At 40.6% G+C, this 16,069-nt stretch overlaps 1 protein-coding gene across 1 annotated transcript in view; it reads left to right on the plus strand.

Moving 5' to 3' along the window:
• The window catches only part of GRIP1 (glutamate receptor interacting protein 1), a 233,869-nt gene that overhangs the window by 162,086 nt on the left and 55,714 nt on the right, over positions 1 to 16,069 (plus strand). The window contains exon 14 of the mRNA XM_028156465.2: positions 5,563 to 5,643. Coding sequence (XP_028012266.2) covers positions 5,563 to 5,643 — 81 coding nt within the window. The remainder of the gene's footprint in view (positions 1 to 5,562; positions 5,644 to 16,069) is intronic.

The following is a 16,069-nucleotide window of genomic DNA, read 5'->3' on the forward strand; positions in this document are numbered from 1 at the left end:
AGACGGTTAGGGAAGGCTTCTCTGAGCCAGTGATGTTTGAGCAAATGCCTGAATGAAGTGAGCAAGCCATTGGAACATGTTGGGGCAGAGCTGCCCAAGCCAAGGAAAGCCCAACTGCAGAGATTCTCTGACGGGGTTGTGCTCCACATGGCGAGAAGCTAGCTCCTACCCGCTCCTCACTCCAAGTCCTGCCCTCCACTTGAGAAATTTCATTGTGTGGATGGTCCTCCCATCACACTGCATTCCCAATTCCCAGTCCTCTGGTTGAATATTTGCTTCCACTCCCCTCCACTTCAGCCACTCACTCCTCTTGCTGATGCGCACACAGTGCTGAGGAAGGTGACATGAGTAAGCATTTCATAAATATTACCATGGTCATTTTGGTGCTATTATCGTAATTATTCACCTCTGTGACTAAAGTTCTCCTTCTGTTGAAACTTCTCCGGAAATCTCAGCCTCTGGCTCAATCTAATCATCTACCACCTCTGCTCTTATTCCTCAGCGGCTGAGGTTTCCTGACAACACACACACACACACACACACACACATACACACACACACACACACACACAGGCGGGCACACCCGTGCGCGTGGACTTGACCATGATGCAGGTTACTTACAGCTTCTGGACTCTGCTTGGCCCACTGCCCGGCTTGAAAAACCCTTTTACATAAGTGTGGGTGGTTTTCTCACTGATTTCCCTATTAGCTATTCTAAACTTCATCATTCTTTTCAACTCCCAACTGCCATTGGAGAACCTGGAATATTGGTAGGAAATGTCTGGACACAAGCTCTTTCGAGATTGCCCTGTTTTTCTGGATTTGTTCCTAATCGTCTGGATGTGAGCCATCCATTTCCAAAACTCTTCCTCAGAAATAAATTGTACCCAGATATTAAATCCCAAGCTGCTGGGTCTTAGGGATGAGCCATGTCTATTTTATAGCCATTGTAAGTGACATGGAGTGGTTAAGAAGCTTGACTGTGAATGCACTGCTGTTTAAATCTATCTCTAAGTGAGTGCTACTGTACAAACAACATTGTAGTACATTAATGGAATTTTTTACATTATTTTACCATATATGATTTTATAAAACTGTACTCATAACATATGCACAATTTACATTTTGCCTTTTTTCAAATACCAATCTACAGTATCGTGACTACTTGCAGTTTCTACTTTAACTCTGAAAAGACATCCCAGAGAAAATCCTATCAAAGGCTGTTTGCCCGCACGACTGGCACCCCCGGTGCTTTCCTCGCAGTTGCTGGGAGGTGAACATTTACATTCATCCCCCTTAGAATCCTTCATGTTTTTCAAATCTCACAAGGGTGTCCAGATTGATGGATTATGATGTGGTGGTTATCTTCCTGTGCCAACAGTGAATGCTTCAGGCAGAAGAAGCAGACCAGTTGGAAAGAAGGAAGTCTTTGTTTACCCAAATGTGTTTTTAATTATAGTATTAACAACAATAAAGCAAAACCAGGGAAGCACAAAATAATCACATGGGAGTCTAAGAAAATAAAGTCTTTTTACTTATTCTAAACCGATTGTGTCTCCAAATATTGGATCTTTTTTCTCTTTACTAGTGTTTCTTTAAGAAACCCCAAATTAAATGTGCCTTTGCTTTAACCACCAAGTAATTGTAGAGGGGGAAAAAAATGACCAAATATAAAATAAATCATGTTGGCATTTAAAGATTAAAATGAAGACACAGCTTGATCAAAGAGATTTATTTGTTGCTATTTGTTCATCATTATGAATATTTCAAATCTTATGTAGTCAAAAATGATCCATTACTGTTTCCCAGGAAGTGATAATACCCCCTCCAGTGTCATTAACAATGTTAATCTTGGTCAAGGTTCCTGGCGTGAAAAATGTATAAAAGCAGTGTTGCTATGGTAACTATTCTAGATCAGTGTTTCCCAGCCCTTACACTTCACTTGTATAGGCATAGTATCATGGGCAAGATGTTCTATACTTACATGGATACATATATACATATACAAGTATACAATAGGCTTCCCTCCCCTTTCACAGAGAACACTTTTCTTAAAATAAATAACACTAAAACATACATGAAATGAGCTCCATAAATAGAAAGCTGTTTGTTCCTCTATAGCTTCTTGTACATTTACTTAGGGCACTTGCATGCTTTATCTGAATAATCAAACAATTTCTTTCTGCTACACTGTGAAAACTTGTGTGGGCCCTTTCCGTTTAGCCCCACCCCATTTCCTCTACTTGATTAATGTGTTCATCAGAGATCTTTCCATTGGAAGCAACAGAGATGCACTCAAGCTGGTTGAGGGGCCTTTACTGGAAGCACACGGGTGTTTCACGACCCTTACGGAGGCAGCCCCAGGAAGAGCTAGAACCAGACAGCAAAGACCACCAAGCTGAGTGCAGGTTCTCTCTAGGGCAGTGGTTCTCAACCTTTCTAATGCCGCGACCCTTTAATACAGTTCCTCATGTTGTGGTGACCCCCAACCATAAAATTATTTTTGTTGCTACTTCATAACTGTGATTTTGCTACTGTTATGAATCGTAATGTAAATATCTGTGTTTTCCGATGGTCTTAGGCGACCCACAGGTTGAGAACCACTGCTGTAGAGCCTAAGACCATCGGAAAACACAGATATTTACATTATGATTCATAACAGTAGCAAAATTACAGTTATGAAGTAGCAATGAAAATAATTTTATGGTTGGGCGTCCCCACAACATGAGGAACTGTATTAAAGGGTCGCGGCATTAGAAAGGTTGAGAACCACTGCTCTAGGGCCTCATGCTCTCCTCTCAACTGCACTTCTTTCTTTCTCCCTTCTCCTGGCACACTGGCTACTGGGGAAATGGCCATTTCCCAATGCCCTCTCTGCCCCCAGTCTGCATGCTCATTGCAAATTCTTAAACTGTGGCCTTAGGGGTGGGAAGGAGGTGTCCATTAGCCTTCCATTGCTGGAACAAGGGGTGGAGAAGACTCAGGAAAGAGATGGAGGGAAGGCATGAAACTGAAAAATATTTTGATATGAAATATTCCTGACACTTGCAGAACCTGAAGTAAGAAAGCAGAGCTCACCTATGTATTTCTAACTTGCCGCATTTCTCTTTGCCCCATTATATCAAAATTAGCCAGCCTTTTAAAAATCTTATGGAGGGTATAAACAAAGTATCTAGCCCAAGTCCTTTTGGGAAATGAGGAGGGTACCAATTCTAAGTAAATAAATAAATAAGAGTCCTTCCTGACACATGAGAGTGTTAGGGGAGGATAAGAGCGAAGCCAAAGGGAGCATCTCAGTCTGTGAGCCTCACTGGACCACACCTCACAGGATTAAGAAGAGTGGGAGGAAGGCCCTGGCTGGGTGGTTCAGGTGGTTGAAGCATCATCACATGCATACCAAAATGTTGCAGGTTCGATTCTGGGTTGGAGTGAGTATAGGAAGCAACTGATATTCTCTCTCTCTCTCTCTCTCTCTCTCATACATACATATACATGCTAGAGGCCCAATGCATGAAATTAGTGCAAGCATAGGCCCTCGCGGCCTAGCTGCCCTGCCCACTGGTCGTTCTGGAAAGTCGTTCTGCTGTCTGGTCTAATTAGCATATTAGCTCTTTATTATACAGTGATTATATATATATAATAAAATCACCAAACATATCCTCAGGTGAGAAAGTTGGAGAAGGTAACAGATTCCCTCACTCCCCTGAGAGTAAAAACTGGAACCCTTTTTTACAGGTGAAATCCTAGGGGTCTTATGAGTCTTTTATAGGTGACATTATAGGTGGGGAGCCCAGCAAATCCAAAGTTTTATTTGTTCAGCAGTTTAATAGTCAATGGAGAATCTTCTGAGTTGGAAGATCGGATTCAGGTCTTGTAAAAAGTTTACTGCCTAAATTCCTCGCGGGGAAAGTACAGAAGGCCAGAAAGAGCAAGTTAAAGCAGGACAAGGAAGGGAATATTTTAACTCTGTTTCCATGAGACCATCCCAACATTCACCCTGCTTTGTAGGGACTCAAAATGTTAAATATGTGATTAACAAATTGGGCCAGAGGCCTGGGGACCCAATAGTTCTCACATCACAGCTACTGTTATTAATTCTTTGTGGGTAGGTTGAGGGAGGGCAGGGCTGGCCTTGAGCACAAGCAAGCAGTAAAAGCTGTTTAGCTCAATCATCCCACAGTCCTCCCTTTATCCTAATGTTTCCCTCCCTTCTTGCCACCCCTTCCCAAAACCTTCAAGAAATAATTATAGTCATTAGCAATTTAGGGTGAATAGATGTTATCTATTCAAAGGATATTTCCATTTTAAACTTATGAAGGTCTCCCAGGCTGTTAAAGGAATTTTAAGAATATATTTAAGAACATGTAGCAATTCTTTCCTTTCTAAAATATTAGTCAGACCCTGTATAATCAACTTAGTTCCATCCAAAGTTGAGATTCAACCAGCGCACACTGGTTCTCTCTGTTACTATAATTTCAGCTTCCTTCTATACCAGGTGGCCAGTATCTGAGCCCACCTTCACCCTGTTCCAGTGTCACTCTCCTGCTCCTCTCTGGGGACTTCTGGAGTGCCACAGGATCCAGAAACTAAAGGGTCCCTGTGTTCCCAGCTGTGCTCAGCATCCATTCTGACTGGTTATGGACAGCCATCCTGGTTGTGAAAAGTTTTGAATATCACTCCTGCTTCTACCTCTTTAGATGTACTTTTCACTGTTTATCGACTCTCCCTCTCTGAAATCTATATATATTTGAGAGAGAGAGAGAGATGAGAGAGAGAGAGAGGGAGAGAGAGAGAGAGAGGAGAGAGAGAGAGAGAGAGAGAGAGAGAGAGAGAGAGAAAAGAGAGAGAGAGAGAGAGAGAGAGAGAAAATCAACTAATAAATGCATAAATAAGTGGAACAAAAATTGATGGTTCTCTTTTTCCTCCCTCCCTTTCTACCGCTCTCCCTCTCTCTTTCTCTACCTTACAAATTAAGGCACTTCCCTCCCTCTCCTCCCACCTTTCCTCCCAAATCAACAACCATCACATCAAATTGAAATCTTTCCTAAAATCTTTTCCCCCTAGTACCTTCAAACAAGGGTTGAAAAAATGAATTGCTGAATAGTAAACTCTGGGAAAATATGGTTAGGGGAGAAAAGAATATATAACCAGGCCTGACGTTCTTAAACTTTATTATGCCTAATAGTCACCTGAAGAACGTATTTAAAATGCAGATTTCTAGGCTTCATCTTCAGACATTCAGTTTCTATAGATCTGGGATGGTTCGGGCATCTGTATTTTTAACTTGCATCCCAGGTAAATCTGATGCCCATGTTCCCTGAATGACACTGAAGAAACAGTGACCTTGACTGCTGCTGTGAATTATGCACGGAGGCTGTGGACAGGACATGTATTCTTCACCAGGAGCTTAGGGTTCCAGGATTTTACAGGCACTCACCTTCTTCAGTCATACACCTTTAACTACAGGGGATTCTGATACAAGTTTCCTGGTGCATTTTCATGGATTGGTGCTCCCTTCTTGCCGGCCTTCTATAAACACTCCTTTTTGTTTTGAAATTACAGAGTCTGTCATCCCGAGTAGTGGAACATTTCATGTAAAGCTCCCTAAAAAGCACAACGTGGAACTTGGAATAACCATAAGTTGTAAGTAGAAGTGTTTTCTTTTAAAATGTGGTCATTAAAAATTACATTAGAAAATTGTATTGTCAAATGGTTTACAGGTGTGGCAAACATTTTAAGTGTCATTGACAAGTTTCTACGTAACGATACAAAAATGTGGAGCCAATCCCACCTCCAACACTTACAAGCTGTGTGAATGGGTCAAGTTACTTTAATACTCTCTAATCTTATGTTTCTTCATCTGTAAGATGGAAATGATATCTACAAAATATAGGGTTATATTAAATAGATAAAGTAACCTAGTTTGGTCCCTGGCAAGTAATAAGTGCTCAATAAATGTGTCTCTTACCACCCTCTATTAATAACTAGATGAGCATATAAATGCATATAGGTTCTCTACATTTCAATATATTATGGATTTAGTTTTCACAGTCATCTATTTAACTAACAAAAATTACATTTATTTACTTTTAAAACCATTTTCCCATCTGGTCATTGTGCATCTAAAATCTATTTTGCAAGACTAAAACATTGTTTACTTTAGTAACTTCCTGAACTCTTCCATGATACAAGGTATCTGAGTAACCAAATCACAAAAAATAAATAAAACAGCCCAGACAACATGGCTGAGTGGTTGAGCATTGACCTATGAACCAAGAAGTCAGGGTTTGATTCCTGGTCAGGGCACATGCCTAGGTTGTGGGCTCCATCCCCAATGTGGGGCGTTCAGGAGGTAGAGGATCAATGATTCACTTTCATCATTGATGTTTCTATCTCTCTCTCCCTCTCTGAAAAACAAAATATATAAATGTATTTCATTCTCTCCTCTTATCAGACTCTAGATTTATAACTACTTTGGTAAGTAACTTTGAAAATTTCAGCCCCAATGGAGTTTTATAGAATGGAAATTGAGGTTTTACTGCTTTTAATATCCATAAACTATATTTATCCATAAATGTCCCCTCCCCCCAGGAAATGAAGCAAATGATTAATACATAAAGACCAAAGGAGACAGAGGCAATGTCTGTGACCGAGGGGTGGTCCCTTCAGGAAAGAGTGATGAGGCTCCATGAAAGTACCTCATTACACTCTGCTGCATAGCATTTATGTCAGTGGTTCCGGCAAAAATAAAGAGATCTCAATTGGGCAGTATGAAATGGGGGCTGTCCAATTCAACATTGACCATATAAATTTAACAGTGAAAATGAAATGGTATTTATAACTAATAAATTGCACATACCAGTACAATACAATATGCATAAGAGAGAGTCTGTACCCCCCTACCCCCTCCACCACCACCACCACCAACCTCAGAGTGAGTTACTGGAAGCCAAGTAGGGTTGAAGTGTCTGGTGTGCCTCTATACAGTAAATAGAAAGGTGAAATGGGATTTTGGAAACTCCAGACCTGGTCTAGGTCCTTAAAGTCGTATATGCCTTTAATTGGGTCACTTAACCTCTGTTTTCTCATTATGAAGCAATGATGGTATACCATTATTCTGAAACTGATGTGATTAATGAAATTAAAAGAGAGCTCATCAGAACTTACTCTTCTAAAAATATGGTCCTTGCCAGGTGGCTCATTTGGTTAGAGTGTCATCCCAGTACACCAGGGTTGCAGGTTCTATCCCTGGTCAGGGCACATGCAAGAATCAACCAATGAATGCATAAATAAGTGGAACAACAAATCTATTTCTCTCTCTCTCTCTCTCTCTCTCTCTCTCTCTCTCTCTCTCTCTCTCTCTCTCTCTCTCTGTAATCAATCAATAAAATAAAATAAAATAAAAATATTTGGAGCTCAAGATAGCTTCTGTAACTCCATGCTCTCATTCTCATTTATTCTATTTATTCCGTTCCATTTATTTATTTCATCAGAATTGGCTGTGGAAGTGGTACCTCTTGGAGTTGTGCAGTGCATAGCTTGCTGGCTGTGCACAGAGGCCCTGCCTTCCACTCCATTCTTTCTTCCTTTTATCTTCATTGAATGAATGCATTGTGAGTGGCCACCATGCCCAAGCCCAGTGCTGAGTTTTGGAGAATACACTCCCTGCTTTAGAGATGCTACTGCTAGTGCATATACTGAAGACACCTCCTCAGAAGTTTCTATTGCTACACATTTTGCCACACAGTTTATTTACTTTCAAATTTTTATTAGGGAAAAGGTCTTTTTTGTGTTTCTTTACAACAGATTTATTCTTAAAATTGATATACATAAAATGTAATTTAACTATAAAGGAGAGTATTCACTTAAAAACAAATCCTGTGATATATTCCTTTTTTTAAGTCAATATTTATATGTTCAATTTGTTTAAGGTCTAATCATCATGTACAAACAACTATAAAATATTTTATTCACACGAAGAACCATTTAAAATCACGCTATGTGATGGTGCTACATATGCACTAAGTATTACTTCTAAAATTGATTTTAACACCAATAATGGAAACTACCCCAAGCCACCCCCCACAAGAATGGCCTGACTTTTAGCTGGCCCTAAGCTAACGTTATTCATGGAAGCTACAGTGTGATGCTCCCTGGATAGAGAAATGAGACATAAGCTTGTCAAACGTGCTTGTCAGCCCTTCTAGAGTTACAGCTCCATTTATACAACTAATCATCACCATACTGAGTTTGTGTCTCCTTGTGGAAAATGCTCATATTTTCCTGTTGAGAAAGCAGAATTTGCTAAAAGAAAAGAAAAGCCAGAATCCATTTTCATTATTATGAAATGGTGAACTCCTGAAGCCTGGCACATACCCGGTGCTCATTGAATGCTTATCTGTTGAGTGAATGAATAAGGAGTGTATGATAAACAGTCTTCTGCCAACCACTGTGCTCTCTGGGAAATGAGCCTCTGAAGAAGATGATGAATATAGATGTTTGTGCAGAGGCTATGGTGTGGACTGAAGAAGCACTGGCTTGGAAAATGATTAAGAGCAAGGACTCAGAGCCCAACTGACCCACTCCTTGACTGTCTAATCTCTCTGCACCCAGTTTCCTTGTCTATATGAGTCTGGCTAATGGTTTATCAATTTTGTTTATCCTTTCAAAGAACCAGCTCTTGGTTTCATTGATTTTTTGTATTGTATTTTTTATTTTTAGTCTCTATGTTATTTATTTCTGCTCTAATCTTTATTATTTCCTTCCTTCTACTTACTCTGTGCTTTTCTTGTTGTTCTCTTTCTAGTTCTTTAAGTTGTAGGGTTATATAGTTTATTGCTGATGTTTCTTGTTTTTTTGAGGTAGGTCTGTAGTGCTATGAACTTCCCTCTCAGGACTGCTTTTGCTGTGTCCCAGAGATTTGGGGTGGTTGTGTGTTCATTTTTATTTGTTTCCAGGAAGTTTTTTATTTCTTTCTTGATCTCATTGTAACCCATTCATTGTTTAATAACATGCTATTTAGCCTCAATGTGTTTGAATATTTTGGGGTGTTTTTACTGTAGTTGATTTCTAATGTCAATGCTTGATATGATTTCAATCTTCTTGAACTTGTAGAGACTTGTTTTGTGTCCTAACCTGTGGTCTATCTTTGTGAATATTCCATGTGCACTTGAGAAGAATGTATATTCTGCTGCGTTGGGGTGAAATGTTCTGTAAATGTCAATTAAATCCATCTGATGCAGTGTGTCCTTTAGAGTCTCTGTTTCCTTGTTAAGTTTTTGTCTGGAGGATCTATCCAGTGAAGTCAGTGGGGTGTTAAATTCCCCTATTATGACTGTATTATTGTTGATCTCTCCATTAAAGTCCTCTAGAAGTTTTTTTTTATGTATTTAGTGTCCCTATATTGGGTGCATATATGTTTACCAGGGTTATATCCTCTTGTTGGATCAATCCCTTTTGTATTATGTAGTGACCTTTGTTGTCTCTTGTGATGGCCTTCATTTTAAAGTCTATTTTGTCAGATATGAGTATTGCTACTCCAACTTTTATTTCTTTTCCATTTGCATGGAAAATTTTTTTTCATCCCTTCACTCTCATCCTGTGTGTGTCTTTTGTTTTGAGGTGGGTCTCTTATAGACAGCATATAGTTGGGTCATGTTTTTGTATCCATTCTGCTACCCTACACCTTTTGATTGGAGCATTTAGTCCATTTACATTTAGGGTTATTATTGAGAGTTACTTATTTATTGCCATTATATTTCTGTGTGGCTAGATTTCTCTCTCTGTTTCTTTCTCTCATTACAGCAATCCCTTTAGCATGTCTTGTAATGCTGGCTTGGTAGTGATGTACTCCTTTAGCCTCTTTTTGTCTGGGAAGCTCTTCATTTGACCGTCTATTTTGAATGATAGCCTTGTGGATATAGTAATCTTGGTCTCATATCCTTGCTTTCCATTACCTTGAGTACTTCATGCCATTCCCTTCTGGCCTGTAGAGTTTCTGATGAGAAATCAGGTGTCAGCCTTATGGGAACACCTTTGTAGGTAACAGTTTGCTTTTCCCTTGCTGCCTTTAAGATTCTCTCTTTGTCTTTTATTTTTGTCATTTTAATTATGATGTGTCTGTGCGTGGGCCTGTTTGGGTTCTTCTTGTTTGGGTTTCTCTGTGCCTCCTGAACTTGTGTGATTTTTTCCTTTACCAGGTTAGGGAAATTTTCTGCCATTATTTCTTCAAACACCTTCTCTATGCCTTTCTCCCTTTCTGCCTCTTCTGTCACACCTGCCATTCTAATATTGTTACGTTTCAAGTTGTCCCACAGCTCCCTTAAGCTGTCCTCCTGTTTTTTAATTGTTTTTTCTTTTTGGTTTTCTGATTGAGTGATATTTTCAACTTTGTCTTCTAATTCACTAATTCAATCCTCAGCTTCCCCTAATCTGCTGTGTATTCCTTCCAATGTGTTCTTTATTTGTGTTATGTCATTCTTTATTTCAGACTGTTCTTTTTTCATAGTTACTATATCTTTTTTCATGCTCTTGAGCATCTTTACCATCATTAATCTGAACTTTGTTTCCGATAAATTTCTTATATCTGCTTCATTTATCTCTTCTTCTGGAGGATTCTCTAGTTCTTTCATTTGGGGGTTGTTTCTTTGTCTCCTCATTTTGGCTTTCTGTTTGGGTTTGTGACTATGTATTAGGTAGATCCTCTATACCTCTCAATCTCTAGTGTAGGACAGTGTTAAAGGCTGTTTCTGACTAATTAGATCAGGCAAAGACTCAAAGCCTCCAGAGACCACTTCTGCCTACAGACTGATATGGTTCTGACTTGAATTGCCCTGCAGGAAAGCGTCCTCTTGTGTGGTGAGAGTTTTTTCAACAGAGTGGGGCAGTTGCTACTGCCTGGAGGCTAATTGTTATTTTTAATCTCTTAAGTGGCCTCAGGACAAGGTATTTTCCAATAGGGTGTGTCTACTCTCTTCTCCCCAAGCCAGGCAGATGTCTATGTGGGAAAGAGGTGCTCCACTGCATGAGGGAATGACTCAGCCCAGGAAACTGAGGGTGTCTGCCTTCTGAGCTCTATCCCCTTATTCCCCAGTCCTAGCTTCTGCTCTCACAGCTCCAGTCCACTTCACCCTCCCTCTGCCAGAGCACAAGGTGGTGGCTCCACAGGTAATTTTTTGTCTTGGCCCTTTAAGAGGATGCCTGAATTTTCAGCTGTTACTTCCTCGCAGATAGCACCCTGCTGCTTTTCACAGCCAGATGTTATGTTGGTACCCTCCTCAGTTTTGGTGCTCTCTGCTGGGGAGCCCAACTTCGGGATTAGATCCCAGAGTTCTCAGTGGCACCTCCCCGACCCCCATAGCTGAGATATCTCTCCGGGACTTCAGTTGCCATCTGTGGGCACCTGGACAGCCCTTTTATGCCTCCACCCCTCCTACCAGTCTTTATTCAGTCTCCACCTTTGATCCTTGGGTGTCAGGGTTCTCTACTGCAAGTTTTTCATTGATTATTCAGGAAGTTTTTTTGTACTTTAGTTATAATACTAGTTTGTTCCTGGGAGCATGTCCGTGCAGCACTTACTCTGCCTCCATTTTTAATCTCCCTCAGCCCATTTCAATTTTCTTATCTATAAAATGGTGCACTTTTTACCTTCTTTGTAACACAGTTGAGAAGATTAAAAGAATGACTATATGTAAAGTGCCTAAAACACCCTATATAACTATATATGTATTTATTTATATTTATTTTTAACTATAATCCTAACAAATGTTATTCATTATGATTATCATTATTTATTTTACCCATAGAGCCCTGTGAAATATTTAAATCAAAGCTCTGCCCACCAACTTTAGTGCCAACAGCAATTATGCTAAAGTAGGAAATCAAGAGACCCTTTCTCAAACATACACAGAGTGCTATTAGTGAAACCAAGGAACTGCAAGCATTCATTGATGGTTCTCACTATCTTTATACAAACTCCTCTTTTGTCTTCTTCACCTTGTGAAGCTTCTGAGTGGTAAGAAACAGGCCTCCATCTCTGAACAATACCATCAGAGCCTTTCACATTTGGCTTAAGGCTCACTCTTCAAACCTAATTGACTGAGAAATGAGTCCCTCTGAATTTGGATGTGGTGAGCAGTTTTAGACTAATTTTCTGAAGTTCTTGGTGAGACATTCATAGCACATTAGCATCAGGCATTACTTTCATTGATGTTATGGCTATAATATGAAATAATTTATAATAACAAATAAAGTGAATGACCTGGCAGAAAGATGCAGTTTGGGACTGAAAGAAGCATCTTCAAGTTCTGATACCTCACCCAATTAGAAGCCAGAGAGTGCAGCCCACCTGCCTCTCAAGTCAGAGAATCCTGGTTGTCATGTGCAGTTGTCAGTAAAGTCCCTTTGATATTGATGTTGTCTTCCTTGGTTTTATTAGACGAATTTGTATCTGATTTATTCCAAGCATGCCTCTAAGCAATTATGTATCTTCCCATTTAATCCTCAAAGTGGCCCTGTGACATCTATGCCCATTTACGAGTGGAAAGTAAGGCTCAGCTGGATAACCTTCCCAAAGACCCAGAGCTATAAAGGCTAAATAGGGATTCAAACCCATCCGTCTGACTTAACGTTGGCTTTGCTGTCACATTACCACTCATCCCTGTCTCTATCTCATTGATGAACCTTCCCAGATCCCATATTAGAAAAGCAAAAGACAGCATTTGGGGAGTGCAATTAATTTGTTGACTTTCCTTTTCAATTGTGACCAGATTGTTTGCAATAATAAAGTCTTACTTTTTAAAAAATAAAATCATTAAGCAGTTTTTATGACATGCACAACAAATCCATCATTTTCCCTTAAAGTCTTAAGCATATTTAGAAGAGAATGGTTTAAGTTTTTTGCCAAGTTTGGAATAAAATCTCTACTCACTTCAAAATCAAATAACTTGTTTTACTTGTCAAGTAATACATACATATATACTAGTATATATAGTTGCAATTAAAGTAAAGCTGAATGATCATGTGTGTGTTACTCCAATGACATTGGATACTTATCAGGCCCTTTGAGCAAAATACTTTAACTAGCAGAGTAAATTCTATGAATGGCTACATATTATAGAACTAGTGACCCAGTACACGAAATTTGTGCACATTAAAAGGGAATTAATTAGAGGAAGTATTTTAATATTGCTATTTGCCCTTTCTCTATAATAGAAGTGTCAGAGATGAAAGAAAATTAGTAAAATAAATATGAAAATCTTCCTCCTGTCTGGGGCATGCCATGGGAACCAGAGTCAAGTCTCTGCCCACCCACATGTGCCTTGAAATTGCATGAGACCCAGACCCAGCTGGCCCCACCCCCATTGGGCTAGATCCAGACCCGGCTGGCCCCACTCCCATCAAGCCCCGCCCGGGGGGGGGGAGGCGATGGTGTGCAGCCTGAGGCCAGAGGGCACGCCTTGAGGTCCCCTGGCCCAGGCCAGAGGGCATAGCCTGAGGTCCCCCATCAAGCCCCACTAGGCGGGGTGCGTGGCATGAGGTCCCCCAGCCTGGGCCAGGGCAGAGGGCACTCCTTGAGGTCCCTGTCAAGTCCTGCTGGGCAGGGGGTGTGGCCTGAGGTCCCCTGTAAAGCCCTGCAGACGGGGGGCACAGCCTCAGGTCCCACAGCCCATTGCTGGGGCATGGGGCGCAGCCTCAGGTCCCCTGGCCCAGTGCCAGGGGAGGGGGCGTGGCCTGAGATCCCCTGGCCCGGTGCTGGGGCAAGGGGTGTGGCCTGAGGTCCCCTGTCAAGCCCCACCAGGTGGGGGGGGGGTGCAGCCTCAGGTCCCCTGCCCCGGCCCAGCACCACGCAGCCTCAGGTCCCTGCTGATTGCTCATTAAGGCTCATTATGGGAACTCGGCCTCCGCTGTGGACACATCCATCTTGTGTTACAGGATCCCCACCTTTGCTGTGGGTGCAGCCATCTTGTGTTACAGAATCCCTGCCTCTGCTGTGGACATAGCCATCTTGTTATGGTGTAATGGTCAATTTGCATATTCCCTCTTTATTAGATAGGATGTTCCTAGAATACTTTATTGATTCACATTTAATTCACTTCAAAATTCAGAAGATTTCACCTGTCTTTTACTACAAAGTTTCTTTAAGCAAATGATAGATACTGTCATTTTCTAACTCTCCCAACAACTATTTGAAAGGAAAAGAATCCATGTTCACTTTAAGAATAGTTTCTGATAGCAAAGAATGACTAGTAACTTTAAAACTTCAGGGGTCAAAGATGATAGCTTGAACACATAGATTTAGCTCTTACCCCATTTTAAAATGACAGTATAGATTTTTCAAAAAGCCAAAAACAATATAGAAAAGAGGAAAGGGAAAATGGACAACAGCAACAAAATTTGCAAGCGGCAAAGAAGATAAAGATGAACTTAAAGAAGTGGAAGAAAAAGCTAGCAGGGAACCTGATTTATATCCTAAACTCCCAACAGACCCAGGAAATCGTGAAATCAGGAACTTCTGGAAGTGAGAGTGATGGTAGAGCTAAGACAGGAGTATTTGTTGGAAGTCTGTTAGGGGGAGGAAATGGAGGACATCTTTAATAGTGTCAATAAAGAAAAGAATGAATTAGTCCCTTAGATGCCTTCTCCCACTCAGCACAGCCAGGCATCCCTTTCCTCCCTGGCAGAAGCCTAGTTTTAGTCTCTGGGAACCATGACATAGAGGGTCTCTGGATTGGGGGGCACAGCTGAGTGTGGCATGGCTACTCTGAAAACAGAGTAGGTGAGAGTTTATATACTGAACGTTGAGACTGCTAGTCTCCCCCGCCCCGCTCTTTGAACCCCAAGTTCAAAGAAGCTGGGTAGTCAGGCTTAATACCCTCCAAACAAGAGAAAGAATCAGAGCCATCTGACCCAAAGAAACAGCCTAGCCTGAACTATACAGTGAAGACCAAAGTGCACAAGCCCACTCAGATGCACCAAGCGTTCAGCTGTTTCAGGTCACACTCTAGTGTAAACAGAGAGCTAAGAAAAAATACAGACACTTGAGGAGAGAACCTAATATGCAAGACTGTCACCAAAAACAAGGAAGAGAAGCAGAGAAAGAGCACATGTAGGAAGAAGAAAACTTAAGAAAGAAAGAAAAAAAAAACTATCATTAACATCATTAGCAACATAGGATATTATATCCATACTGGTACTATTGCAAAATAACATACATAGGGGAACAAAGAGCTTTAGAAACTTAATAATATGGCAGAAATAAAAATAAAAGTCAAATAAAATATTAGAAAATAAGTTTGTGGAAAATTTTCAAAAATTGGAACAAAAATAAATGAGGGATCTAGAATAGATAGGAATCATACAGGATGAGTTCAAATAACAACCATTACAGAAAGAAAGAGGAAAGTAAAGCATCAGATCATTTTATAAAATTGCCTAGCATTGATGGATATAGTTTTCCAAATTGATGGGTCCATGAGTCATGAGTGAAAATAGACCCACACCACTCAAAGTGTCTCACACTCAGAAGCCCTCAGGAGTGAGGCCAGTTAATGAATGAGATCCTTCCAGTGAGAACAGTGACAGACTCATGGCTGCCAGAGGGGAGGGCAGTTGGGAGACGGGGTGAAAGGTGAAGGGATTGAGCAGTACAGACTGGTAGTTATAAAATAGTCACGGGGATGTAAAGTATAGCATAGTCAATAATATTGTAATAACTATGTACGGTGCCAGGTGGGTACTGGAAATATCGAGAACTTTATAAAGTATGGTTGTCTAACCACTATGCTGCACACCTGAAATAATACAAGATACTATTGAATGTAAACTGTATTTGAAAGAAATAAAAAAATTTAAAAAAAAAAGATAACAAAGGGAGAAGGAAGGCTCCACCTGAAGGGGAGGGAGGTGGGAAAGCGAGTCCAGTGTGGCTGGGAAATCCTACCAACAAGAAACACTATGTAGTGCATTTCACGTGCTCTGGTCCAGTCACTCTACAGGTGAGAACAACCTACAACAGAAACTGTATGAGACAAGCACCGTTACTATCTTCATCACCATTGTACAGACTAGG

This window comes from Eptesicus fuscus, chromosome 7 (assembly GCF_027574615.1).
Source record: "Eptesicus fuscus isolate TK198812 chromosome 7, DD_ASM_mEF_20220401, whole genome shotgun sequence".
In the NCBI taxonomy this organism is placed as follows: Eukaryota; Metazoa; Chordata; class Mammalia; order Chiroptera; family Vespertilionidae; genus Eptesicus; species Eptesicus fuscus.